We start from the raw sequence: 25,923 nt of genomic DNA, 5'->3' as shown, positions 1-25,923 counted from the left end.
GAACAAACAGAATTGCGTGGAAAATACACATGGGACACATTTAAAAGGTACAACATACATGCAATTGTGGTCCCCATGAAAAAGAATCAGCTTGAAGCAATAGCCAAAGAGATAATGGATAAGGCCTTTCCCAAAACTTATGAAAAACATCAATCCACAGATTTAAGAAACTCAATAAATCCCAAACAGAAAAACTACCAAGAAACCACACTTAAGCACAACAAAGTCAAACTGGGGGAAAAAAAGAGAGAGAGAGAGAAAAAAAAAAAAAAAGAAAGAAATCTTAAAAAGAAGCAAAGAAAAAAGGCATTATCATCAAAGAACCAACAAGACTTCAGGAAATTTTTCAAAAGACGTCAAGATATATAAGACACATTAAAGATATCTTTAAAATGCTGAAGGAAACATACACACATTCACACAATCCTCTAAACCTCTAACCCGATACCAAGTGGAAATATCCTTTGAAAGTGAAAGTGATTAGAGAATAACAATTAATGAGTGAACTGAGGAAGGCTGCTTCGTGACAAGGTCAATAGACAAAAATCATTTGAATCCCTACACACCAACATTAAGAGATACATAAAATAGTATTTACAAACTATTATTTATAATAGCACCAAAAAGTCAAACACTTGAAAATAAATCTAATCAAAGATGTACTGGACCTGTGCACTGGAAACTATAAAGCATTTCTGAGGAAAATTGAAAAAAAAAAAAAAACCCTAAATAAACAGAAGGATATACCATATTAATGGATTAGGGGATTTAATACTGCAAAGAGGTCAACTCCCACAAATTAATCTAAAGGATTAATGCAATCCTAATCAAAATCTCAGCCAGAGTATTTGTGCACTCAGTCTCTTATATGGCCTCTACCATACCCTCAGAAGAGAATGAGAATGGAAAAACAAATACTGTGTATTATTTTGAAAATAATTTTGACCACACTTGGAGAAATACTAAATCATCCATGCCCCACATGCCTAGATGTCCACTGTATATTTCTTTCTTCTCAAACCTCCAATATTTCCTTTTCCCCCACCCTCACACCCAATGATTGACCTTGCTTCCTAGACAATAAAAAAGTATTTAAATAAATAAGTATAAATAACATTCAATAGATAAATGTTTGCATGCCCTCACATGCCCGCGCACACATACACACCTGTAAGCATATACAATTAGAAGAAAACTTCCACACACTCACTGGAACACTCCACCAACTCACCTGCATTTATATCTACATACTCTGCCTTCCCTCCTCTAACTATGGATAAACCATCTGTGCTCCTATCCCATCCATTCAAATAACAGATCCTATCCTGTCTTACCGTCTCAGTGACATAATTTCCAGCAGTTTACCCATTCTCCTTTCAATCACCAATCTCATCTCTTCTTTATCACCCTCAGATCCATATCCTTCTCTAGCTGTTATCCAACTTTGCTACTCCCCTTCTTCACAACAAAATGCCTCAAAAATTCTGCCCATATTTACTGCTATCTACTCCTCCCATTCACTCATGATCCTATTATAATCAAGCTTTATTTTCCACTCCACCTATACCCCAAGACCTCCATGTTACTAAAATCCAGTGCTCAATCCTCAACTCAGCAAATACCTGACATAGTTTATCACTTCCTCCTCTAGTGACGCTGTCTTTACTTTGTCATTTGGCTCCCTCCTCCTTTCACACTAGCTACTTTTTCTTCATATCTTCCCAACTTTTGAATTTTTAAGTACATTAAGGTTCAGATCTGGGATCTTCTCTCTTCTCTATTTACATTCATTCCTTACATAAGCTTATTAATGCTCAAATGCCATCTACATTCCATTGAAACCAAATTTATACACACAGACAGCACCTCATCTTTGAATCTAGCCGTAAATCTAACTGCTTACCTAACTTCAGATATCTCACATTGAGCATATTCAGAACTAAACTTCTGACCTCTAACCTCCATCTTTCTCCTCCGTTAGTCTTCTCCGTTTCACTAAAGGACAAATCCATTCTTATAATTTCTGAGACCAGGTATCTTGGAATCATCCATACTCTTCTAGTTTTCTCATACTCCACTGTCCAATGTGCTATCAGGTCAATCTTAAAAATAATCAGAATACAACCTCCACCACTTCACCTGAGTCCAAGCACACTGTCTCTCACACCTCCATTGCCGCACTGGTCTCTTACTGTTTCCTGGCTTCCACCTTTACCACCCCAGTTCTCAACACAGTAGGCTAGTATGATCCTTTAAAATATGAAGTCATATGACGTTACAACTTTGTTTAAAAGACTTAATGGCTTCCAATCTTCTCAAAGTAAAAATGAATGTCCTTACAACAGCCTCCAAGTCCATACATCATACGACAGCTAAGTATGCAACCTGGAATCACCCTTTACTACTTACTCCTAATAACATCCCACCAGGATACCCAAGAATGTTCTAAACAGCACTGTCTTATAAAGTGAAAAAATGGAGTACATCTTAAATGAGTATCCACACAACAATAAATGAATTGTAGTATAAAGAATGAAATTTTATACTGTGTAGATCCAATATGTAACAACATGGATAAACATTTAAAAAAAAGTTGCACAGAAAATGTTGCTGAATAGCGGGAGCAACACAATACCATTTACACTGAACAACAGTTTTCAAAGTGTGGTCTGGGGATCCCTAGGAGTCTCCTATTCAGGGTCGTAATAAAACTAAGATGTTATTTGCCTTTTTCATTCTTGTTCTCTCTCAAGGATAAAGTGGAGTTTTCCAGAGGCCGCATGCAGAAAGAGATCAATGATAATCCAACTGTCTTTTATTAAGCCTAATATTAAAAAGATTTGCAAAACAATGTAAAACAATGCCACTCTTGAAGTGGTTCTTTTCTTTTTTGGTCTTGAACAATATATTCTTTAAGTAAAATGTTATTTATGCTAATATGTAATAGCCTTACTATTATTAAATATATTATATATTTAAACATTAGTTTAAATTTCAGATAAGCAAATACTGATAGATATAATTCACATAAACAAAAATTTTGGGGGGTTTTCAATAATTTTTAGGCGTATAAGAGGGACCTAGAATTAAAAAGTTTGAGAATTGCTGAAATGGAATAAAAAATGTACAAAACTAGAGCATGTAACAAGTATGTGTGCATACATAAACATCCCCCTGTAGTCAACTGCAGAGAAACTAGTCAAACTACAGAGACATAAAAAGTAACTCCCAGGAGGGAGTCAACTATGCCGTGTGAGTAGATAAGAATTAGAAAGAGATACTTGGGGGGCTTCAAATGTTGATTATTTTTTTCTTTAAAACAAAAACAGGAAACACGGATTTAGAACAAATATGGCAAAATGGGTAAGTTCGTGCATGTTTGTTAACTTTCCTGTATAACTGAAACACTTTGGGGCTAGGAGCAATCTATCATTTCCTTCACAAATTTATTTTCTACAATTTCTTCCCCTTTAGTGCCATTTTTTTTCCCTTTCAATTCCCGTGAAGTCCACAGTTTGCAAGCAGCATCTTGTTAAAGTAGCAATTTAACAAACATATTAACTGAGATTTAAGCTACAAAAGTTTCTTTCTCCTTTCTAAGCGAATATGAATTTTAAATGCCAATCTCTGAAAGACTGATAGGAATTCTACAGATGAAACTACGGTTTTATAGAAGAAAGGCAAAAGATGACCTCATATGACTCACATCACATCCCATAAATCTGACGCTATTAAAAAGATTTTCCACTTGATAAAAATTAATTTCAACATGAATATGATACTGATAAACTAATCAAAAATACTGGTTTAAAATGGATCCTTTTCATGTATAACTGTATCATCTGTATGTATAAATTACTCCACAGAAAAATATAGACTATTCAAAACAATATGGTTAGAGCAACACATTATCAATATGACAAAATTATAAATGTTTTAAATTAAAATATAGTTATACATTAATTCAGGAAATACTTACTGAGTCTCTACTACATTCTAAGCCTCAGAGATACAAAGGCACAAGACAGACAAGTACTCTGCTCACTCCAGAAACAAATGCACAAAATAATTCCCAATCACGACAGGCATGGAAAATTAAGAAATAAAGAAAACAAAGTGGGATGATGTGATTTAAGAAAAATGACTGGATGTGGAGACTTCTAAAGACTCATTGGACAAGGGACGCTCTCTGCAGAGGTAACATTAAAGCTGGTACACCTAAGTGATACCAGAGCAAGCAGCCAAACAATAATCTGTTGGCCGCAATATGACTTATTTCAGAAAAAGCGTAAGGACCACATGAGCAATGAACAAGGGTGAAAATGGTACAAGCTGAAGTCAAAGGGTAGGCAAGGGCTAGACCAGGTAAAGCATAGATTTTACTCTGAAGGTAGTGAGAAACTATCTGCAGGTTTTAAGCAGAGAAGTAATAGGATCTGACACTCTTTACTGCTTTGTGAAGACAAGACAGACAATGATAGCAACCAGACCAGTTAGGACATCACTGCGGAAGTCCAGGCAAGGGATGATGGGAGTAGCAGCAACAGAGACGAAGAGTGGAGGTATTTTCTTTACCTTGGAGACAGAACAAAAGTAGCTGATGGACTGAGTGCAGAGGATGAGTGACACTGAGGAATCAATGAAGACTCCCAGATTTTTGATGAAAATTAATGATTTTCTAGTTGGAATATTATTTTGTTAGTTTTTGTATTGTTAGCTATTTCCTCAACAGTGGCATACCACAACCCACCCCACAGCCCAGTGGCTTAAAATAGCAATCATTTACATTTTCTCCTATGTCTGTGTGTTTGTTGTACTCTAGGCCTGTTGTCCAGCTTCGGGTTGAGTCTGGTTTACTCCATATCTCCCTCATCTTTTTTAGACCACCAGGCTAGCCAGAATATGTCCTTCTCATGGTGATGAGGCACAAGAGGACAAGCCCCATCACGCATGCACTTATTAAGCCTCTATTTGGGTCCTTTCTGCTAACAGCCATCCCACTGGCCAAAGCAGATCACATGGCTGAGCCAAAATCCAAGGGCAAAGATGCAGACTTCTCCCCTAGTAGAAGGACCCGCAATACCATATCCCAAAGACCAACCATGGAGAAAAGGAGAACAAAAGCAAGTAATTCAATCCACGTTACTTTCTATGTATTCAAATCATGAGTCATAATTGTAAAAGGTCACCAGCTTTAGGGAAGTTCCAAATCGTTTTTCCAAGATAACCACAAATAAGATATAATTGGTTCTCTTAATTAAGACTTATTTTTATTAAGTAATTATATGAAAATTTTCAAATTCTGTTTTATTGCCAAAGACTATATTTAGCTATTTCATGTGTATTGGAGTGAAAAATGACATTAAGAATATTTATGAGATTAAGATAACATGAAAGAGAAAAGTTAGTTTGAAATTTAAGATAATTATATATAGTATGGTCAAAGACTTCAGAAAAACAACTAGAGGGTAAAGATGGGCAGCCAAATGGAATATGCTTCCAAGATTTTTTAAGGGGATAAAAATAAGTATTTACTTATTTTACTTAATCAAATCAAATCATTTCACTGTATATAAACTTTTATTTCTGAAATTTCTAAAAGCAAAATTGCTGAAAACAAAGTGAAGAACTAAAAAAACAAACTTTAAAAAGTCAGCAATGTATACGGTCAATAGCCTTACTGTGTATATGAAGTTCTTATGAAACACTAAGAAAAATAAGAATATTCTTACTTATTCACCTCTCTTATCAACTTTAACACTGTCTCATAGGCTTAAAAATATTTCTTGAAACAATAAATGAGCTTAATGCATTCTGATGAAGTCTGGGAAAATGATACATGCTTTAGATGGAAGAAAACCAAATTATGAAAAGCTTTTTCAGTCAAGCAGAGAAATTTAAATTTGTTGTATAGATTATCACAGGATCAGAGGAATGCTAAAGAAAGCACTGTTTTCCTATGGTTAATTGGCCAACTGTAAGCAAAATGAGTTACAATACAGAGAGGCTAGGATTAAGTAGAGTACCTAGGAGGTGATGCACAAAAATTCTAGATTAGGGTAAAAGAATTCAAGAAATATTCCAAGAAAATTATAAAATATCATAGGATAGAGAAGTATAATAGAAAATAGTAAAGAAAACTCCAGAATCTAGCCTGGGCAGTGCTGCTTAAACTTCAGTGTGCACAGAATTCACTTAGGGATCTTATTAAAAGACAGATTCAGTTCAGTAGATTTGAGATTCTACATTTCAAATAACCTCCCAGATGATGTCAATATTGTTGATCTTAAAATCATACTTTTAAGTAGAAAGGGTTTAGGAAATAAGAGTAATTATGGAACAACTTAGATAAAGAGAGTCAAGTTTTCCCAGAACCCCAGATAACAATCAAGCCTCATATTATATGCTTTCTTATCATCCTGTGTCCCTCCTTCTTACCACTTACCCAAGCTGCATTTTTACACTAATTTTTGTGATTATTTGTTCAATGTATTTCCCCCCACTTAACTCAATGTCCTGTTTGGCTCACCACTTTAGTCCTAATATCTGGACATCAGCACACATCCGGCACAAAGCAGGAGCTGAATATTTAAGAAATGAGTAAGTCAATGAATAGAAATGCTAATTTCTGTATGCTGGACTGAACAGAGGAAGGTAAGTGAGGGACATGCCGGTGAAAAGATATATGTTGATCACAGTGAAGAGAAAGGCTACTGATGCAGCTTTTATTGCTATCATATTAGACATGAGCATTGGTAGTCATGTAAGTAAATAAAATCACTGAAGGAGTACATACAGAGGGAGAAGATCTAAGAAAGCTTTGTTGGACAAACACCCAGAAAGAACCGAGAGGAGTGGCGACCAAAGAATACAGTCAGACAGGGGCTTCTGAAAGGACAAGTACACATAATGAAAAAAGTTCTAAAATCCATCACCTAAGGCTAAAGATAGACTGAGCAATGGATTCAGAAGCTATTATGCATAAACAGCTTTCTGTGACTACACAGACGCAGAAGTCAGACTTCAGGAAGTGAAGAGGAAGATGGAGTGACAGGGAAGAAGTGGCAGCACCTGTGTATACAAATTCAAGGTAATATGACAGTAATTTGGGGGGCACATACAATTATAGTGTTTCTTAACTCAGAGAGATAGAAAACATGTTCAAGTTTGAAAATGCCCACAGGAGCCAGGCTGGCATATGTCAACAGATAAAGTGGTCCTGGTATAGAATGACAGAGACCAGAGGAAACTGAGTCAAATTAGACTAAGAAGGCCCCATATAAAGACAGCAGCTGACTCGGCACCACCAGATTACTGCTTCAAAGGAATGAGAACGTAGTATCATCAAATTTTTCCATTTTTTCCAAGAAAACCCCCAAATATGGATAGGTGTGTGAAATTTCCTGTACTGGATAAAAAATATATTCAACCTGTAGAGTACCCAAAAAAAAAACTGAGTTATCAAGAAGTAAATAAAAGAATGGCCAAGCAGAATTAAGAATGTGGCTGATCTTAAACAGTGTGAATACAGAACAAAATGTTATGCCACTAGGGTAGAAGTGATTAAATGCTGAGGACTGGCTCGGCAAATGATAAAAGTACCAAGAACCAAAGGAAGCAACACTTAGACATGAAGTACGAAAGAGAGAGAGCCTATCTAGGGTAGAAAGGAAAGATTTTAGGAAGGGAAAGTGGGATGGTTTGAATGAATGGAAGTTCATATCAAAGTCAAAATAACATAGTTAAGAGTTGGAAAACAGACAATTCAGTGAAAAGTGACACTCTTACACTAAAAGAAATGTATAATTTTGACTATAAAAATTACACTGATTCATTTATTTTATTCAAAATGTGAACAGTAAAGACATGTTTGCAAGACCTTTTAATCTGACAATATTTAAGAATAGATAATGACAATTATCTTAAATAGTTTTAATGATACAAGACAAATAATGGGAATATTTTGCCTTGAAAATACTCCACAACTGAGGGTAAGTAGGAGGCACAAGTTTCAGTCCCATTCTGTTCTTTGCCCTTTTGTTGAGTCTGCCAAAAATACTTGGAGCCAGCTGAGACAGAAGTAGACATCTGGCCACTTAAAACTATCTGGACCAATGCCATATTTATGCATGCTAAAGAGCAGACAACAGGCGAATAAATTAATAATCACTATACAAGTCTGGCCTGCGTTTAAAACTGACCTAAACAATATAACATTTCAATTTCCTTTCTTACGCAAGAATTTCAGCTGTTCTTCTGTCGGATTCAAAGATATCCTAGATAGGTAAGTAGCACTATTCACTCATTCAAATGATAATCATTTTGCACTTACTATATGCAAAGTGCTGTTCAAAGCACTATAGTAAACATAAAGTATTAATCAGTCATAAATAATGTCATGAAGAAGAATATGCCTAATAGAGGAAACAACAGAACGTGTCTGCATAAATAATTACAAAAGAAGTTAAAAATCTAAAGAGCTACAAATAAAAAACTATGAAATGTTCAAGGAGGAGGAGCTAAAAAGATTAGAAAGAAAATTCCACCATTTAAGGATCCCTGTTCGACATTAGAAAAAAAGTCAGAATTCAGTCTTCCAGCTCCCAATACTTTTCTAAAAAGCCATTGTTCCCTCTCACCACTAACACAACTTTTCTGTTACATTCTCAAAGTTTAGAGTCATTCATACTTAATTCATCACAATTTTACTCCATTTACACTTAATTTGTGGTACCCCTGAAGATGTTCAATTAAGTCCTGTCAACATACACAAAACAAAATCTTTTTACTCTACCTGAAAAAACTGATATCACACATAGAAAACTCACATCTGGCCTTGCAGACTGTCAACCAGAAACAAAAGAGAATGATGTCCATCAGGAACATAGATTTGTATTCCCACTCCACATCCACCTAAATCTCCAAAAAGACCCTTGGGGGTTCAAGGACCATGACAGTCCAGTTCAGAAATAAGCTGCTGGTTGAATAAAACAACCATCTTCAGCTGTGCTTCTAAACCAGTCACAGGATCTAAAACCACTAGCCCCTCCCTCATTCCCTAACATAGATGCCTTGATCCTTCTGTCAAAAATAACTGGAATTTGTTTTACAATTATAAGGCTATTAGCAAACTCTAACTCTAGAAAAGACAATTCAACACAAAACACAAAATTTTGCAATAAAAGCCTGAAGCGGGAGGCAGAAAGAAAAAAATCAGCCTTTGGTTCTCAAAATAAGTAAAAATATAATTGTCATCAACTTATTTCCACCAACAGAAATGGAAAAAATATATATTCATATACATATATGTGTGTATATATACATTTATATATGTAATATACATTTTTATATATTATATGTAATATATATTTTTATATATATAGAATATATGTATATATTCTAAACGTAGTAACAATAGCTTTGCACTTTAACCAGTTAAGAAAGAAAAAGGGAAAAGAACAAAAATTAGAAATTAATGTGACTTCATTCATAATTCCCTATAGCAGGTGATATAATTAATTGCATTAGCAGTAAAATGTTCATATGTTGCTTGAACACTATAACAAGTATTCACCCGAAGTGTTACTTCTCTTTACAGAAATGAGATAAATATTAGTGTGATAACTTAAAGCTCCATGAAGACAGGGTATTTTGTCTGTTCTAGTCACTGATTTATCTACAGCTGAATTCTAACCTAACACACAGTCAGTTCTCAATAAATATCTCCAGCTGAACTATGCTTAAACACAAAAGGCTCTCAATAAACATTTGCTGTAGGAATGAATGAATGAATGAACATCAAAACATTTCTTGACAACTAAATCTCAGAATCAACAGAGTATACTCTACCACATCAGAAGGGAGAGAAAGTACAATATTTAACTAGATTAACATGAAGTTCCTTTCAGTCTTTTTTAATTACCATGAAGAAAATATGATTTCAAAAAACTGGTAATTAAGTTACCACTTAGCTATATGACTTCATGTAAGAAGTTAGCTTGTGGTACTACATATTGTATATAGTATCATTAAGGGTAAAAAAAATAAGGATAAAAATTCGGAAGTATAACTGAAAAAATTAGATAAAAAGCATTAACTACTGAATCACTCTGAAATTTCTCCAACTTTGTAGATCTTTGAAGAACTAAGATTTTTCTTTATCAATTTTCTATTTCTGTCCAATTGTTTCACACATGAATATATGAAGCCATCAATATTATCAAGTGTTAGATGTTAAGAAAGTAAAGATAGACAAACTGGTTTGGGAGGATTTTTTTGGCCAAAAATGAAAAAAAAAAAAAAAACTTCTCTTTGTTTATATTTCATCTCCCATCATGTTATAATTAACTACTTTCATTTCTGTCTCCCTCAAAATGTTGTTAACGCCTTGAAAATAATTTTTTTGCTCCATTGTCTACTTGTTCAATTACACCCATCCCAACCTAAATAAAATATAATCCTATAAAAATTCTCTAAAGTCCTTCTCTAACAAGTCAACCAATCACTAACAGAACCTTCAATAAAATCCTATTTGTTCAAAAGCAGGGGCCTTGATCATCTAATGCCATAGACTATGTAAAAATATTTCTTTTTAACTTTCATGTTCTCATGTCTGCATTTGACAGTCTTAAAGGAAATGTATCTCTGTGAAGTATCAGAAACAGTTGTTCCAGTACCAAAGTTACCTAATTTACTTAATGATTCATTCTCCAGGAAAAAAGGAAGTGACCTAGGTTTTTGAAAGATCCAGTAGAAGATTAAGTTAAGGGCACCAAAATGGTCAACTAGAAAGACTAGGTTTTCCCTACCCAAGTACAGACTGGGAATACAAAATGATTAGCTCCTTCTGTCAATCAGAAAATCAGTACTGGTGTGATTTTACACACAGCTCTATTTGCTTCTTATTTCCCTTCAATTAGTAACTAAAATTCACACAGGAAAAAGAAACATGTAAAAACCATCTGAGTAGAAGGATCTTTTTCAAGAAAATCTCTGATACTATAGAGTAAGATTTGCTCAAAATCAGAATATATCAAAAATAAGGTTAGCAGACTTGATTGTAAATATTGAAAGGTATTAGAAATTTACACACTAATTCCAATCAAATTAATTGCATAATTACATAATTTAGTTAGACTAAGTTCAACTTAGACTAAACTCTCTGAAACATTTTCTAAGGTGTCAATAAATTCATAGTTTATGAAACTACTTATAAGAAATGAAAATTCAACTCTCCACCTAGTGATAGTATCCCCAGAAAAAGTAGTAAGTCAAGAGGAAAAGAGTTATATACAGAGACCTAAGTCTCTTAAAAGGAAAGTTTCCTATTAAAGACTACATTATTGATTTCATATACAGTGATTCCATATTGAACACTGTCCATCAAACCTGGCATCTCATATTTGTGACAGAGGCATCACCTAACAGATTTCCTCATTAATTTAAGAGTGATATAACAGTTTTAACTCCAATTTTGATGGCTAACATCAGAAGATAACAGATTTGCCCTGATTTTTATTGGACGGCACTTACACATTAAAAAGTCTGCAAGAAATATAACACCTCTCAAATTAAGTTTCTTCAGTGCTTCACATTCTGTTATTAAACAAGTAAAAGACATATTTTCAATCCATATCCCTGTAATACAAGGCTTAAATTTTATTTCCTTCAACATTCAAAGTAAACAGGTGTATTCACAACCACAGATTTTACCCAAATATACAGCAGTACTAAAAAAAAAAAAAAAAAAAAAAACCTTTAATTTTTGCATAGAAACTGAAACACTGACATTCTTACTGTTACCTTTTAAATGCTTCAGCTGGGTTTCTCTCACATTCCCCGGGCTGTAGGAGGCTTTGAACTGCTGGATCCCTTAGCTTGTCCTCATATCCTTGGAGTAGTCCACTGCGGCAAATCTGGGCAACCAGACCTCTAACAAACCCTCCGACACACAAAGTATCAGAGTCCTGGGCCTTGCAGAAATGAAAGGCCAAAGCCTGGCGATGCAGACCTCTCTGCAAGCTTGTAGGTGAACTTGGCCACAAGAGCTCAGTGCATAGGGCTGTCTTGCCACTGCCAGGCCCTCCTACCAATAACACACCCCAGGCAGCTCCTTTTCCAGAGACAACACTAGCATTATTCCCAGAATTCATGACAAGGGGTGGTGTGTTGACAGCACTGTTGCAGCAGTTAGTTTTCTCCTGGAGGCAATGCTGAAGCTTGTGGAAAACCCACTCCCTACAGTAAAACTGCTTCCCCTGCAGTAAACTCGTTTGAGCCATTTTGCAGACTTTCTCTTCCCAAGGATTAGTCATAATAGGTTTCTTATCTTCAACATGTGCTAGAATCTGGATACGTCAACACAGGTGTTTACATCCATTAGGACATAACTTGCATATTAAGTTTACTTTGAATGACAGAATAACCAGTTACAGTAAAATTCAACCACAGAGTCCATCTGCCAACAGAATATGCACGACTTTATTTGGCTCTTTATTCTTGATAATCAGCACAGAATATATTAGTTATATTAGCTGTTGAACTGGTGGAAAACTGCCTGGTTCCGAACCTTGGCAACACTTTTCCTATATCTTGATGGGTCGCATAACTCCATGGTTACATCTGGAGTTTATGTGACTGTGGATGTTTCAAGTATGCAGATGAGACAATACATCTGGAAAACTAGAGAGAAAGCCCAATCTTTCAACTCGTACAAAATGCTTCTCCAGATTCCATGTGTTAACTCTGTATCTGAAAATTAGATGCAGAAAACGTGTCCATTATAGTAAATGCTATCAAAGAGATGACATTTATACAGTAGATTGTTAGTGCTGTACTTCCTGTTGAAGGATAGTCACTCAGAGCAGTAGACCCACCAGCTTTAGGCATATGGGCAACTGGCAAGGAGGGAACTATTTCAGATTATGGTCTCTTATGTGGCAAAAATGGCCAACCACTGTTAAAACCTTCTTATTTCAAAGCATTCATAAAATGCATTTTTCAAAATAGATTCTTAATGAATCTGTTCACAGGTTTCTCTAAGATGTCCAGGTAATCAACTATTTCCCCAAGCAACTAAAATAAACAAAAATAGCTTAGTGCAAAATATCACGTTAAAAGCCTTCTTATCAAAGAATACAATTTACCAGTTAAAGCTATCTCAAAAATCCATATATTTCATCTCTGGCACTTTCAAAAAGTTGGACAACTACCCGAAAATCTTAGTTACATTTTCCTTCCTGTATTTCTCTTCCTCTGTAGTTAGGCATCCCAAACAGCTACATTTTAATCAAGTTACCCAAGGTTTTTGAAACCTCACTGTAGAAACGAGAAAAAAAGACTTTATGCACACGCAGCAACATCCTTAACCCTAGCCAAAAAGGTCTTTCCGACTAGCTTGGTGGAAGAGCACCAGTTAGGGAGGCTCTATTAATCTGCACAGACCAGCCAGGACTGTTTACTCAACTGGCCACGCTTCTTTGTTGATAGTTTGCAAAATCTAGGGGGTGATAATCAGGGTTGTGGCTGCATGGGAATGGGTTAAAAAGAAAAAAAGGGGACGAGGGGGATGAGCTTACATGAATGATACATTCAAACACAAGTACAACGTGAATCTTTCCTTCCTCTGCGCCAAAGATGAAGGTTTCGGATGGGGGTGAGGAATGAAATCTACTACTATGGCCAGAGAAAAGGCTGCCGGGGAGAATTCCTTCCAGGCAGGAAAGGGATGAGGAGCAGAGGGCTGCAGGGCTGGTGGGTGTTTGCCTACAGTTCCGGCCTCCAGTTTCAGCTGATAGACAAAAGGAACTCCGGGATTCCCAGCGACGGGAACCACCTTCGGTTTCAGCAGCCCCAAGGAGCCACAGGGGGGCCACCTCGGAGAGGCCACGGACCGAGGTGCAGCCTCCACACTGAGATCTTCCCTTCCAGAAGGCTGGGAACGCCTCGACAGCCCGCCCCGCCCGAGGCTGGGGTGTGTCTTTTGAAGGGGGAGGGGGTGCCCGACGTCCTTGCCAATCCTTGATGAGGGGTCGACTCGGGTGGGTGTCCAGCTCCGCGCCCCCACCCCGAGCGCCGCTCCCGCCCCCACCTGGACCACGGCGGAACGACCGGAGAAGTCGGGTCTGGGGCCCGAGGCTGGAAGGGTGGGTGGGTCAGGTCGGAGCCCCAGACACAGCCCCCGAGATTCCGACCTGAGGGTGGGGCCTCGCTTCCACCGCCGCCGCCCCTCGGTTACCTCGGCCCCGGCCGCCGCCGCCGCCGCTGCGGGCTCTCAGTCTCAGACACTTGCTTCGCTGAGAAGCCGCCGCCGCCGCCGCCGCCAGCGCTCCCGAACTCCAACTGCAGCCGCCTCCTCCGCCCGGCCCAGAGCACGCTCCCAGTTCCAGATCCTCCTCTTGGCCCCCGGCAACTGCCAGGTCCAGCTGCCCCAGCAGCCTCGGCAGTGCTCCTCCCAACCCCCACTGGCCAACCGCCGCCGCCGCCGCCGCCGTCAGGGCAGTGACTGTCTCAGGCAGCCCTGGACACGGCCGGCTCCGCCCCGCCCCGCGGCCCCGCCCTCCCGGTCCAAGCCCCGCCCCCGCCCGGCTGCTCGGCCTTTCTTCGGCCGCCGGCTCCGCCCCTCCTCCCCTCCCCCACCGCGCCGTCCCGTCGCCGCCCGTGCCTGGGCGTGTGCGGCCGCCTGGGACCCGCTGCTTGCGCTGCGGGGAGACCTTTCTAGGGGCGGAGAAGGGGGCGGGGGCTGCGTTCTCACGTCCCCGAGCTCACGCGAGTCGCTGCCCCCACCCACCCCGTCACCACTCGGCCCCGAGCCTTTCTTTGTCTTCCAGGCCGGAGGGACTCGCTGGCTTTTGGGGCGTTATCCGCTGCTAGGAGGGACAGTTGAGCTGGGAGAGTTGCCCCTTGCCACTCCCTTAACCCTCTTGCTCCAGAAGGCCACTCCTCAGTCATCCGGGTCCCCTTTCAGTCTGTGAAATTCCGGTGATGCTTTTACTTTCTCAGCCTGGGACTAAGAAGCAAGTAAGGACCGGGAAGAATGTTGTAAAACTAAAAATAGTAGGGGTCTGGGGTGATATTCCCACCTGCCTCATGAAAAGGATTTGGCTTCCGCCAGATAGAGGTTGAAAGCAATTAAGCTTGGATCTCAGACCCCTGCCCTTTTGGACCGTTTGATGACCCGCAGAGGTCACTATTGGGGTGGAGGTCAGGATGCAGAATGAGATGAACTGCCCTAGAGGGCCTGACGGCGGGGCAGTTTCTTTTGAACTAGACGAGCGAGTTGTTTGCATTCACGTGGACTTGGGTTATTTAGATTCCAAAACGCTGCTGGGAAAGTACTGTCAACTGTTGGAGTAGAAATGTGTCTTTATTATTTTATTATTTATGCTAAGACCACGAGCTCCTCTCCATTCTCTGTTAATTTAAATGTGTTTATTTCTTAAATGTTAAGCCAGTGTCCTGTTTTTAGGGATTTCGAAGTGTAGGTATCACCCTTAACTAGAAAAATGTATTGTGCTTGTGCTTACTCTTCCGTTCTGTTTGCTCCAAGCCTATCCGTGGCATTTGAGGTTTGTTGATCTTAATATTTAACTTTAATGCGTTTGCTGAGAGTTCTGAGGTTCTTTTCCAAAACACAAGCAAAACAGGAAAAGTATAAATTCCCCAGAAATGGAGTGATGAAAATTGATTTTTAAAAAGCTACACTTTTGATACACGTTGGCTTAAGCAATTTTCATTACCACTTAGCTTGTTTGCCATACATTATAGTCGTTGGAAAAGTTGACTCCTTCGGTATCATGGTTGTAAAATTACATGTCTAGAGAAAATTTTAAGTAAGAAATAGGTACATCGTGTTATCATTTCCATTAAACTATTTGCTAATACAATAATTTAAGTAATTTCTGCCCAATAGGGAGAGGAGCTACAGAAACTTTTGGTTTATTGAGCCTATTTTTTTTATGACTAACCACCATGGAATGCTGTTTTAAATAACTTCAGGAATAAGTAACCTGTAATTAATGTTCAGAAATTTAGACTTTCTTTTTTACTTTAAAGTTTATTTCACATTTCATTTTTATGGCTTTCAGCTTTCCCTAAAAGAAAAACTGTTGAAAAGCAGGGACTGTGCCCTACACACCCTCGTAGGTATGTAGTAAGATTCCCTGCCTGTGAAACATGTCTGTTCTTTCATGTCACAATCACTTACTTAGAAACTTCCTATACATATGGTATTATGTTGAGCATAGTGGCAGGTTATAAAGACGAATGGGCACAATTTCTTCAAATTGGAGAGGCTGTTGCAGGGCAAGGGAAACCTGGGACTGCTCTAGCCATTCTTTCAAGTATCCATTTATCTCACCAATTTTTTATATGAAGCAATGGTGGTTTTTAAGCTCTTTCCAGCTCTTCTTGACTGAATTGCTGTGTCTCTCACCAAAAAGTCTGAAATCTCCACTGTTAAAAAATATATATTACATATGGCTTAGTGGGCTTATTTTTTTTACCAAACCAGGACATATTTGAGAACTGAGACAATAAAAACAATTAAATTTGTATAATTCTTAGATGTGCTTATTTATTGACTGAAAACTTGGTTCGATTATATTTGGTAGAGATATTAAATAGTTCTATTTAAACATTATTTTTAAAAAATAACAATAACACATATATTAAAACATAAATATATCTTTATTTACTGAATTTTGCAAAACATCTTTTTATCAATTAACTGAATGTTAAAAATGGCATAAGCAGAGTACTTACTCTTGGTACATTTTCACGTACTTTAATCAATTTCTTAGCATATTTTCTCCACCAACAATACTGATATTTTTCTAAAGAATGCATGTGCTTAAATATGATTTTCCTTATTTTTAATTCGTTCATAAAATTGCCTGAAATCTTCATCATGGTTGCATAAACTTGAAAAGATTGGCACCTTCAACTATGCTTATCTATAGACCATAATATTTTTAATTGAAAATTTTTTTCTGTAAGTCCTATGGAACCTAGTAAATTCAAAGCAAACTCTAATAAAGAATATAATAAATATATTTTTCTAAAATATATTCTAATTTCTTTATATTGAAATGTACAAAATTTTCAGCTCAAATCTTTTTACAGGTGTATCCTTTAAAACTCAGAGTAACATCTTTCAACAAACATTTTTACAAGACAAGGCTCCTCATATAAATTTCTTTTATGTTGATGGTTTCAATTAAATTTAGTGCTGCAAAATTATAGGTCTTCTGATTTTTTAATCTATTTGAAAACAAAATATAATTTTATCCAATTAAAAGCAACAGCTCCATCAAAAGATTCTCCCCACAAATTGAGATATTCCAAAGCCAAATTATAAATTTGAAAACTGGATCTTTTATAATATGTGTGCTCTCATCATGTAACACATTTAGTTCCTTCTTTGATTGGTAGAGATGAATTTCAGTATCTTCCTATTTGCAACCTTTGTTTTCAGTAATTACAATACTTTAAAAAGCTGCAGAAGATGAATACTATGATTTTAGAGTTTCAGTGATTTTAAATAAAATGTTCTGAAAATTTAGAGGCTTCATTTTAATTATCTAGATTAACTAATGTAGGTCACTCAGGTTTATTTACAAAGTGATTTTTTTAATTGAAATAGAGTTGATTTATAATATTATATTAGTTCTAGGTATACAGAATTCACTATTTTTATAGATTATATTTCCTTTAAAGTTATTATAGAACAATGGCTATATTTCCCTGTGCTGTACAATACATCCTTGTGACTTATCTATTTTATACATAGTAGTTTGTAACAAAGTAATTCTTTAAGTAGTTATCACTGGAAGTTTTTCAGATTATGTCACAAAATTAAAGAACTCTGTTTATTATACAAAAGCATTCAGCCTATTTGATATATGCTCTGTTAACAGGGTGACTCAGCCTCTGTTTCACATATTTCAGATAGACCTTACATTTAATTTTCAGCATTTACCACTGATTCTCTGAAGTGGCAGCCTGGTGAGTTCACACATGTCAAAGGCAGCAGCAGCAGTCCAGGGCGCAACCTGACTGGTACACCAAGTACCTGGAAGGATCAGCAAGCTTGAAGTTCCACTGTCTACTACCAAGACCGGGAGTTGGCTATATCTAGCCTCTCATAGCAAGCTGAGTTTTGTTTTCTTAGCTACTGTCCTGCACTCTATCCTTGAAAGGGAGGGGTTAGTTAGTTTGCATCCGGAAAGAGTCCAGAAAAGAGTTAATGCTGGCCATCTTTCAGATTTCCCCACAAATTTAAAGAACTCTGTTCATTACTAATGCATTTCACACACTTTGAAACATGACCATGGCAGAAGCTGGAAATAAATATGAAGGTCTACCAAACCCGTTCCAGATTATTTGAATACTACTATTAATAACAGAGCTTTGTTTAACAAACATGCACAAGTCATGTTAGTTGCATTCGCTGGGCTTGATGTGGTCATCAACTGTAGAAAGTCTTTGATTGACATGGGAAGCATCATGATAGGAACATCCAGCTGTGGCTGCCCTCTTAAAAGACCCTTTTTAAAAGAATGCTTATGTAAGCCTTACATTTTAAAAGTACTGTGGCCAGCTGTGTTTGTTCCTGTTCTTGAAGACAAGCCCTAAAAATAGGTTTTGCTTATAAAATGTGTAAGGTATAGGCCTTTCCTTCAAAAAATTAAACAAACTCCAAAATAAGATTTATTTTGCAGAATTCCCAGCCAAGGGGAATACAGACTCACTAGCTGTGGTTATTGAGTAGCTGGTTATAATGCCCCACCTTATTCTACAGGCTCTTAGAGCCAAAAGTCTCAAAATTACATCGACAGTACACATGATAGTATGAATCTGAAATTCATATCCTTGTCTGCCTCTCAAATACAGCAAGGAATTTAAAGAAGCCAAGTGGGAGTCTCTGAAATATGTCCCTCCAATGGATTCTCATAATTGCATTTTCCTATCTTTTCTTCTGTAAGCCCATGCCCAGCCACAGTGTCATCATTATCCTTTTATTGAATCTCTCATCCTGATAAAGGTCATTAATGAAATATTCTCTGAACCTCATTTTAACTATCTGAGAACAGTTGAAGCTGAATTAGCAATGTTACATTTCTGACTCTTATGTTATATGGTCATATGTAAAAATAGCAATAATTACATATAATTATAGTGATTTGAAACTAATGCTAAACATCATTTATCAAAGCAGACTTTCCCAGCTGTATTATGTCCACTATGCATTCTTTGACCAGATTTCTTAATCAGTCTGTTGATTTGCAGCACATAGTTATTAACTTGATAGATTCCCAGGTAAGTGAGTATTTTATTTATTGTCTTCAGTGTCTCTGCTCTTCTGGAATCTTACCTTATTTTTTCTTTTACCTTATTTTTTCTGTTACCTGCTAGGTCATCCTTCCTTGGTATTAGCACCCTCTGGGAGGTAGGTTGTATTCATTTGGTAGATAAATATTATATACTAGAAAGCATAAAAATAAACTGAACGAAGTGTCTTTGGGAGTAACTCATCTTAGAAGACCTTTTCCTAAGGTCACAGAGGCTCCTGGGACTCCCACGCTTCCCAGCCCACACGTGTGACCAGGGAACTCGCTCACGTTGCTCTGTGGGGGCGGTGAAGGCAGAGACAATCATGCCACATAGCAGCACCGAGAGACCTATGGCAGGGCATTTAGCTTCTCAGAAAGCTTGTTTTGTTTTTTCTCCATCAGGCTAGATGTCAAGTGACCTTCCTGAGGAAATTGATATTTTCCTTACTCCTCAGTTTTATCTAGGTTCTTATCAGCACTCTTCAGTTAGCCTAAAATGTGATCCTTCCTTTAGATCATTCTTTATATTTCTATTTAATTTTGATTAAGCCCCCCTCTGTTAAAAATTCTTCTGACAGGAAAATGTAAAATCCCAAGTCTGGAAGTGAGTTGGTTGAGGTGCCCCATATGCAAAGGCTTCTAACTATGGAACATGGTGAGCACCTGATCAGAGATCATTGCTGTGCTAGAAATGTCCTGAAAATACCATCCAAAATTATTTTCTGAAAGGTACCCACACTCCTGAAAAAGGAAGCAAGGTTTTTGTGCCTTTCTTCCAACTATTATTGCTACCTGTCCAAGCTAGGTGGGACAGAGATGCCCCCAAGGAACCCTACCTACTGAAGTTTACACCCTTAAGCAGTTGCCTCACACCATTCCTGGCCTGGGCTTCACATTAACCAGTGGTTCTTGCATCAACCAATGGAACGTGGCAGAAGTGATGTTATAGTCACTCCACGGCTAGATTTGAAGAGGACTAGCGGCTTCTCTCAAGCCTGGGAACGCTCATCTTTGGGAATCACTCCTAAAGAAGTCTGGCTACCCTGCTGAAGGAGACCACGTGGAGAGGCCTTGAGGTCATATGGAGATGCAGAGGTGCAGAGAGGCCCAGCCAGCCCAGCATCCTAGTTGGGCCCCCTGATGATTCCAGCCCCAGCCACCATTCACTGCAAGCTCATGAAGAACCCCAGGTGAGCTCAGTGGAAGAACTGTCCAGCTGAGCCCAGTCAAACCACAGAACCGTAAGAGATGTCAAAATGATTACTATTTTAAGCCTCTAAGTTATCGAGTTATTGTTATATAGTAATAACTAAAACACTACCTGATGGAAATAAGAAATCTCATAATGTTCTGCAAGTGTTACATGTAATTCCTCTGTCCCTCTCCTCATCTAGTCTCTCAGACAATGGAAACAGTTCTAAAGAACTGAAATATTATTTATCCCATCCTAGTTTTCTCTGGGACGTACACTGTCCATTTGAGAAACAATTAGAGAAGTGAGACAGAAGGTAAGTGAACTTTTTAAAATCATATAGACTGAAGGAGAATTTATATTAATTTCCAAGTGTCTTTTCTCTCCACTGCATATTTCTTATCATATTAGAAACCTTTAATCAACAGGAACATCTCTGATTCTAGCCTGTCAGACAGCTATATGATACTTCCCCACATAAAAAACATCTGGTCCTAGCATACTGCCTTATAACAAATGAGAATCAGAAGCTGCCTTCTCAATTTACCAACATTGTCTTGTATGTAACTAGGATGGTGTGTCAGGGGTAAGCTAAATCAGAAGCACATTATCTCCGTAATGTTGATTTTAATTTCTGAATTTCTGGAGTTTGACTACTTCAAAATTTCAAAAGAATAGAACATTTTTGTTTAGCATTAATCTTAAATAATAAAAGCTTTTGTTTCATGATGATTTCTTTTTGTATAGAGGGTTCTATATTTGCAAAGAACACATTATACAGAAACTTATTCAGATAAAAGATAGATCTAAATGTTGAATGATTCAGGTGAATAAGCTCATTAATAATTCATTCAAAATTTTATTTTTAATACTAGACTATATTATAAAGAGGCAAACTAGTTTATCCAAGGAGCATACCTTTATGTGAGAAACCCATCAAATTTAATGTTATAATAAAAAAAGGATAATAAAACTAAATATTTTTTACGCAAATCAGGTAGACTAAGAGCCCAGAGGAGGTGGGAAGAGAAGTGATCAACTTTATACTGGGAAAGGTACACTTTGAAAAGGAGAAGTAATCCTTTTTTTTAAGAGTTCACATGGAAGAAAGAAAGGGAGTATGGTTTGGAGACATTTTGAGAGGGAGGGTATCTGAGAAACAACGTAGTCTATGAAGTAAAATCATGGTTGGAACATTAGGAGGTTCAAGGCTTTAGGGAAGCAGAGTTTTGGTCCGACCACTACATATAGCTGCATAGGCTGTTCACTGCACAACTGCAGGTGACACTGTTCAAGTGGACTGTGACACACTCAACACGGATCAGACTGTATCAAGGGAGTGAGTGCAGTTAGAGATTGTGTATAAGCACATGTAACAGAATCCACATCCAACGGTTTGATACTTAAGGGCTTATTTCCCTTGTGTAATAAGAAGCTAATGGCGTGGCTTATCTAGATGTCAACAGTACTCAGGAATCCCCCTTCTAGTTTTTCTCTGTCTTCCTAAGTATGTATTTTTTATTTTCATTGTCACCTAATGGTAGGATGACCTTGTCCTTGTTTTAAAACTGAAAGTCACACATCTGAGAAACCTCCTAAGTTCCTGGTAAACCAAGTCAGTTGGTCACCCTAGTGACCTCAAGATGACATTCCTTCTCCAGATTCTCATATCCATTGGGGACAAGAAAAAGATAAGAATGAAGTAGACAATAAAAGAATGGGTGGCACCTATATCAGGAAGGTATAACCTACCCAGTAATTCTCATTACACATTTACACATCTAATTTACCAGAACCACAGAAGGTAGGCTGAACACGTTGCTGCTCTGAAAAAAAAAGAAAAAGCAGCATGCTGTTGGTAAGAAGTAAAGGAAGTTCATTCGGAAGACAATTAGCAGTATCTGCATAATTTTGTGACCTCTAGGAATGTTCAGCATCTCTGAAGCAGGAATGAAAAAAGCAGACAAGGAGGGCAAACCAGGGCTGGGAATTACCAAAGAAAAATATCAAAAGGTTAAGGAAACACATTATTTTGGCATATGCATGTCATTATTGAAATGGCTCATTCCATAGTGCATACTGGGGAAGAAGTTCAATAAAGCTAGGAAGGACATCACCTACTAAGAAAAATGATAGAAGACTAGAAATTTAGACTACTATATCAAGATTCTTTTTAAATCCTAAGAAAAAAAAATAATATGAGAAAGTCAAAATAACTTCTTTCATTTTCTTGGTATCAGATTATTTCCCCTCAGATGAATATTTACCAAGTAGTTCTGTTTTACTTTAACATTCTGAACTTTAAGAAGGAACTTTTTACTTAAATCTGTCTAAAATTGTAATATTTCTGTTACACTGATAATCAGTAAAGGCATTAACAATGAAAATATAATATAAAAACAGGTGGTGAGTGGATAACTGAAATTTTTTTAAATTTTATTTTAATGCAGATGCACATGAAAAGTTAAGCTAAGCATGTTAGTGTCACATGACAATGGAATAAATCATGGCTTAAAAAGCAACACCATCTATCTGTAAATTATCAGTGACTACAGAATTGAGATCACCTCTAAGTTAGACAACATTTAATTTCATATTATATTTATTTATTCAGACCAGGGCAAAGAAGATACAGAATAGATAATCTATATATATATAATTATTTCTGAGTCAAGACACAGTAAACATAAAATGATCAATTTCTCAGATGGAGAATTCCCCCCCCCCACCCCTCCAACAAGAGAGCTTTTAAAAGTTCACATTGGAGATTCTACATGTTTGCGTAAAGAAGGTCAAGAAATTCACTGACAATGTCACAAGAATTTGGGATGAAGACAATCGTAAGGTAACCTTACTAGGCACCTAAGAAAGCAATTACCAGTCCATGTGCCGTTGGTATATCCTGGTTTGCAGTCTGCTAAGGTGGGTAACTCTTGCTTCTTGACCGAGGAAACAAGATTTCCCAGATTTGGGCTCCATCTCCTGCACTGAAGTAGATCAACTTTACCCCTAAAAGATTTTTTACTTCCCTGTGCCGAGGAGGAAAAACCACAAAAAAGGAGAAATCAAGCAGTAACAGGGTAAAGCAAATATTACCTGCAGAAGTGGCTGCTTAACCGTGAGAAACTGATTGTGGATTGAAGCCTGTGCGCTCTTGAATGGACACAATAATCCTGGAAACTTTAACTTCTTCAAAGGAAACCAAATCTATATATAATTTTTATTGAATTAAAATTAATTTTAAAATATTTTATTTCTCTGAAACATTTTGTTCTTTTGATTTAGAGAGTAAAAAACAAATATCAAATGTTGACAAAAAGTCTCCTTTTTTAGGACATTTGTCAAAAAAGGCTCTGTAGTAAAGGGAAAAGCATTTGAAGGTGAACTTGCTTTTTGCCTCTATACCAGTTTCTTTTGGAGTATTAGATTCTGAGTGTGTCAGTTATCTGTTGCTACATCACACACCATAATGTAACTGGTGACTTAAACAGATTTATTATTTCTCACAATTCTCTGGATGGACTGGGTGGGTCCTCTGCTATTCTCCACTGGGCTCCCTCATTTAGTTGTATTCAGCTGGCTTCACTCCCATGTTTAGGTTACCAGCTAGATGGGTTTGGCTGCAAAGAATGAGATGGCCTTCTCCGCATGCTTCTTAACAGCAGGATGGCCTTGGAGTTCTGTGAGAGAGAAGGCAGAATCTGGAAAACCTCTTGAGGCCTTGCTCTTGGACTCACCCAGTGTCACTTCTGCTACATTTTATAGGTCAAAGAAATTCACAAGGACAGATTCAGGCAGAGGGGAAAGACTCTACCTTCAGATGAAGTGAGGTGCAAAATATTATGGTCATGTTTTTTAAGTACTGCAAATGGAAATGTTTGAGAATTTGGCAAGTGATGTAAATTCTCCACCAGAAGAAAGAAAAATGCACACATACACAAAGGCTGTTAATTCTAAAGGAATAATGCCCTTCTCTGTCACAGGACTCCAGATTAAGAAACTAAGAAACTCTGATTTAAACAGCTTCCCCTAAATTCAGTGGGCCATTTAACATGAAAACACAGGAGTACAGTCAAAAGATAAAAAAAAAGTCCATCTGCACTGATATTTTTCTCAGTTTGGGGTTTTGTATTTATAAAAAATTACATTTTCACTCAAAATAACAGGACTTTGAGGCATTAAGACTCAGAAAATGTGAATATCAAACTTGAACAGAAACTGATAATGTTTGACTTTAAATGGAATATTACTTATATAAATTACTACATAACAAAAGACAGTATTCTGTTTTCCAGTTCTATACGTCTAGTTCAATGTTCTGATTTTAATCAACTTGTAATTCTATCGCTAATTAAATTTTTTCAATCTAAGGAAGTTAAAAACAACTTATTTTTATCTTCTTTAGTTGTTGGTTGTTGAACCCTAAAATAGCAAAGTGAAGTAGAATTTTTGCCTAGTATTAGTTTTTGCTTAGTTTTAGTTAATTATTAAAAAATTAACTAGTGTGTGTTGAAAGGTTCATCAACATGAACATTTTTCAACAATAATTTCACACTTACTATCATCAGCAATAGCTGATTTCTTATTTAACATATATTTCTTATTTAATATAACCTTTGTAATGTTAACAAGTATTATAATCCTTGGTAGTTTGATTTGGCTAATTTCCAATTAAAATGAATAAAGAATATATACTTTTTCTACTTGTATTTGTTTATATATAGTCATTATTTGCTTCCAGAATAATTTAGAAATGTTACATAAGTAAGTACCTGGCATTTCAGTCTATAATCTGTAATTGATAAGATAAAAACAAGACTTTCGGATAGGTACACAGGTTACATAAAGGAAATGCTCACACAGTTCCTGAAATTCAGGAGGAACAAGGTGCTGTTATTCGATAACAAGAGCTGGAGGTTGGGGAGAGGAAAATATTTTAATCAAGGTATGCTCTCAGACCGAGGCAGAAATGATTACTGAAAAATTCACGTGGGGAGGTTACATCAGAACCAAAGTCCACAAATTACACACTAAATAAAAATGAGAAATCACAGTTGAAGCCTCACAACAGAACTACACTCAAGTGACAGTTTTTAGGTAGAATTTTTTTTAATACTAAGAGATTGAAGTAGAGAAGGTTTCAATGCACTATTGTTGCTTTTGGAGATGGACAGGACCATGAGCAAGGATTGTAGAAGGGCTGCAAGGAGCTGACAGTGACTCCTGGCCAACTACCAACAAAGAAATAGTGATCTTAGTGCAAGGAAATCAGTTCTGCCAACAACAAGCGTGAGCCTGGAAAAGGACCATAAGTTCCAGATGAAAACACAGCCAGCTGACATCTTGATTTTAACCTGAATACTTGGAAGCCCCTTGAGCCTGCCTGGACGTCTGATGTAC

At 37.2% G+C, this 25,923-nt stretch overlaps 2 protein-coding genes across 3 annotated transcripts in view; one reads left to right on the top strand and one right to left on the bottom strand.

The window, feature by feature from the left end:
* ANKRD50 (ankyrin repeat domain containing 50) overlaps positions 1-14,475 on the bottom strand; it is a 38,806-nt gene extending 24,331 nt beyond the window's left edge. The window contains exons 1-2 of one of the 2 annotated variants that reach the window (XM_074341187.1): positions 14,237-14,475; positions 11,803-12,750 (exon numbers count right to left, since the gene is read on the bottom strand). In XM_074341187.1, the coding sequence (XP_074197288.1) occupies positions 11,803-12,314 (512 nt within the window). In that variant the 5' untranslated portion in view covers positions 12,315-12,750; positions 14,237-14,475. The remainder of the gene's footprint in view (positions 1-11,802; positions 12,751-14,236) is intronic. The other variant, XM_074341192.1, reaches the window with a different exon arrangement.
* On the top strand, positions 13,649-23,771 carry LOC141574980 (uncharacterized). Its single transcript, XM_074352678.1, has 4 exons — positions 13,649-13,972; positions 14,052-15,018; positions 16,086-16,143; positions 17,971-23,771. Exons 1-2 carry the CDS (start codon positions 13,649-13,651, stop codon positions 14,970-14,972), a joined length of 1,245 nt encoding a protein of 414 aa, XP_074208779.1. The 3' UTR covers positions 14,973-15,018; positions 16,086-16,143; positions 17,971-23,771.
* Positions 23,772-25,923: the final 2,152 nt, after the last annotated feature.

The sequence above is a fragment of the Camelus bactrianus genome, chromosome 2, assembly GCF_048773025.1.
Source record: "Camelus bactrianus isolate YW-2024 breed Bactrian camel chromosome 2, ASM4877302v1, whole genome shotgun sequence".
NCBI classification, from domain to species: Eukaryota; Metazoa; Chordata; class Mammalia; order Artiodactyla; family Camelidae; genus Camelus; species Camelus bactrianus.
Note: the sequence above shows the minus strand (reverse complement) of the source record. Positions and strands in the feature narration are given on the sequence as shown.

What these genes read in the sequence shown, in the direction of transcription:
- LOC141574980 (XM_074352678.1), top strand. Translation starts at nt 13,649, where the DNA reads ATGGGGGTGAGGAATGAAATCTACTACTATGGCCAGAGAAAAGGCTGC. An exon ending in CCGCCCCGCCCGAGGCTGGG is followed by an intron (nt 13,973 to 14,051) that starts GTGTGTCTTTTG and finishes GTGGGTGTCCAG; the next exon opens with CTCCGCGCCCCCACCCCGAG.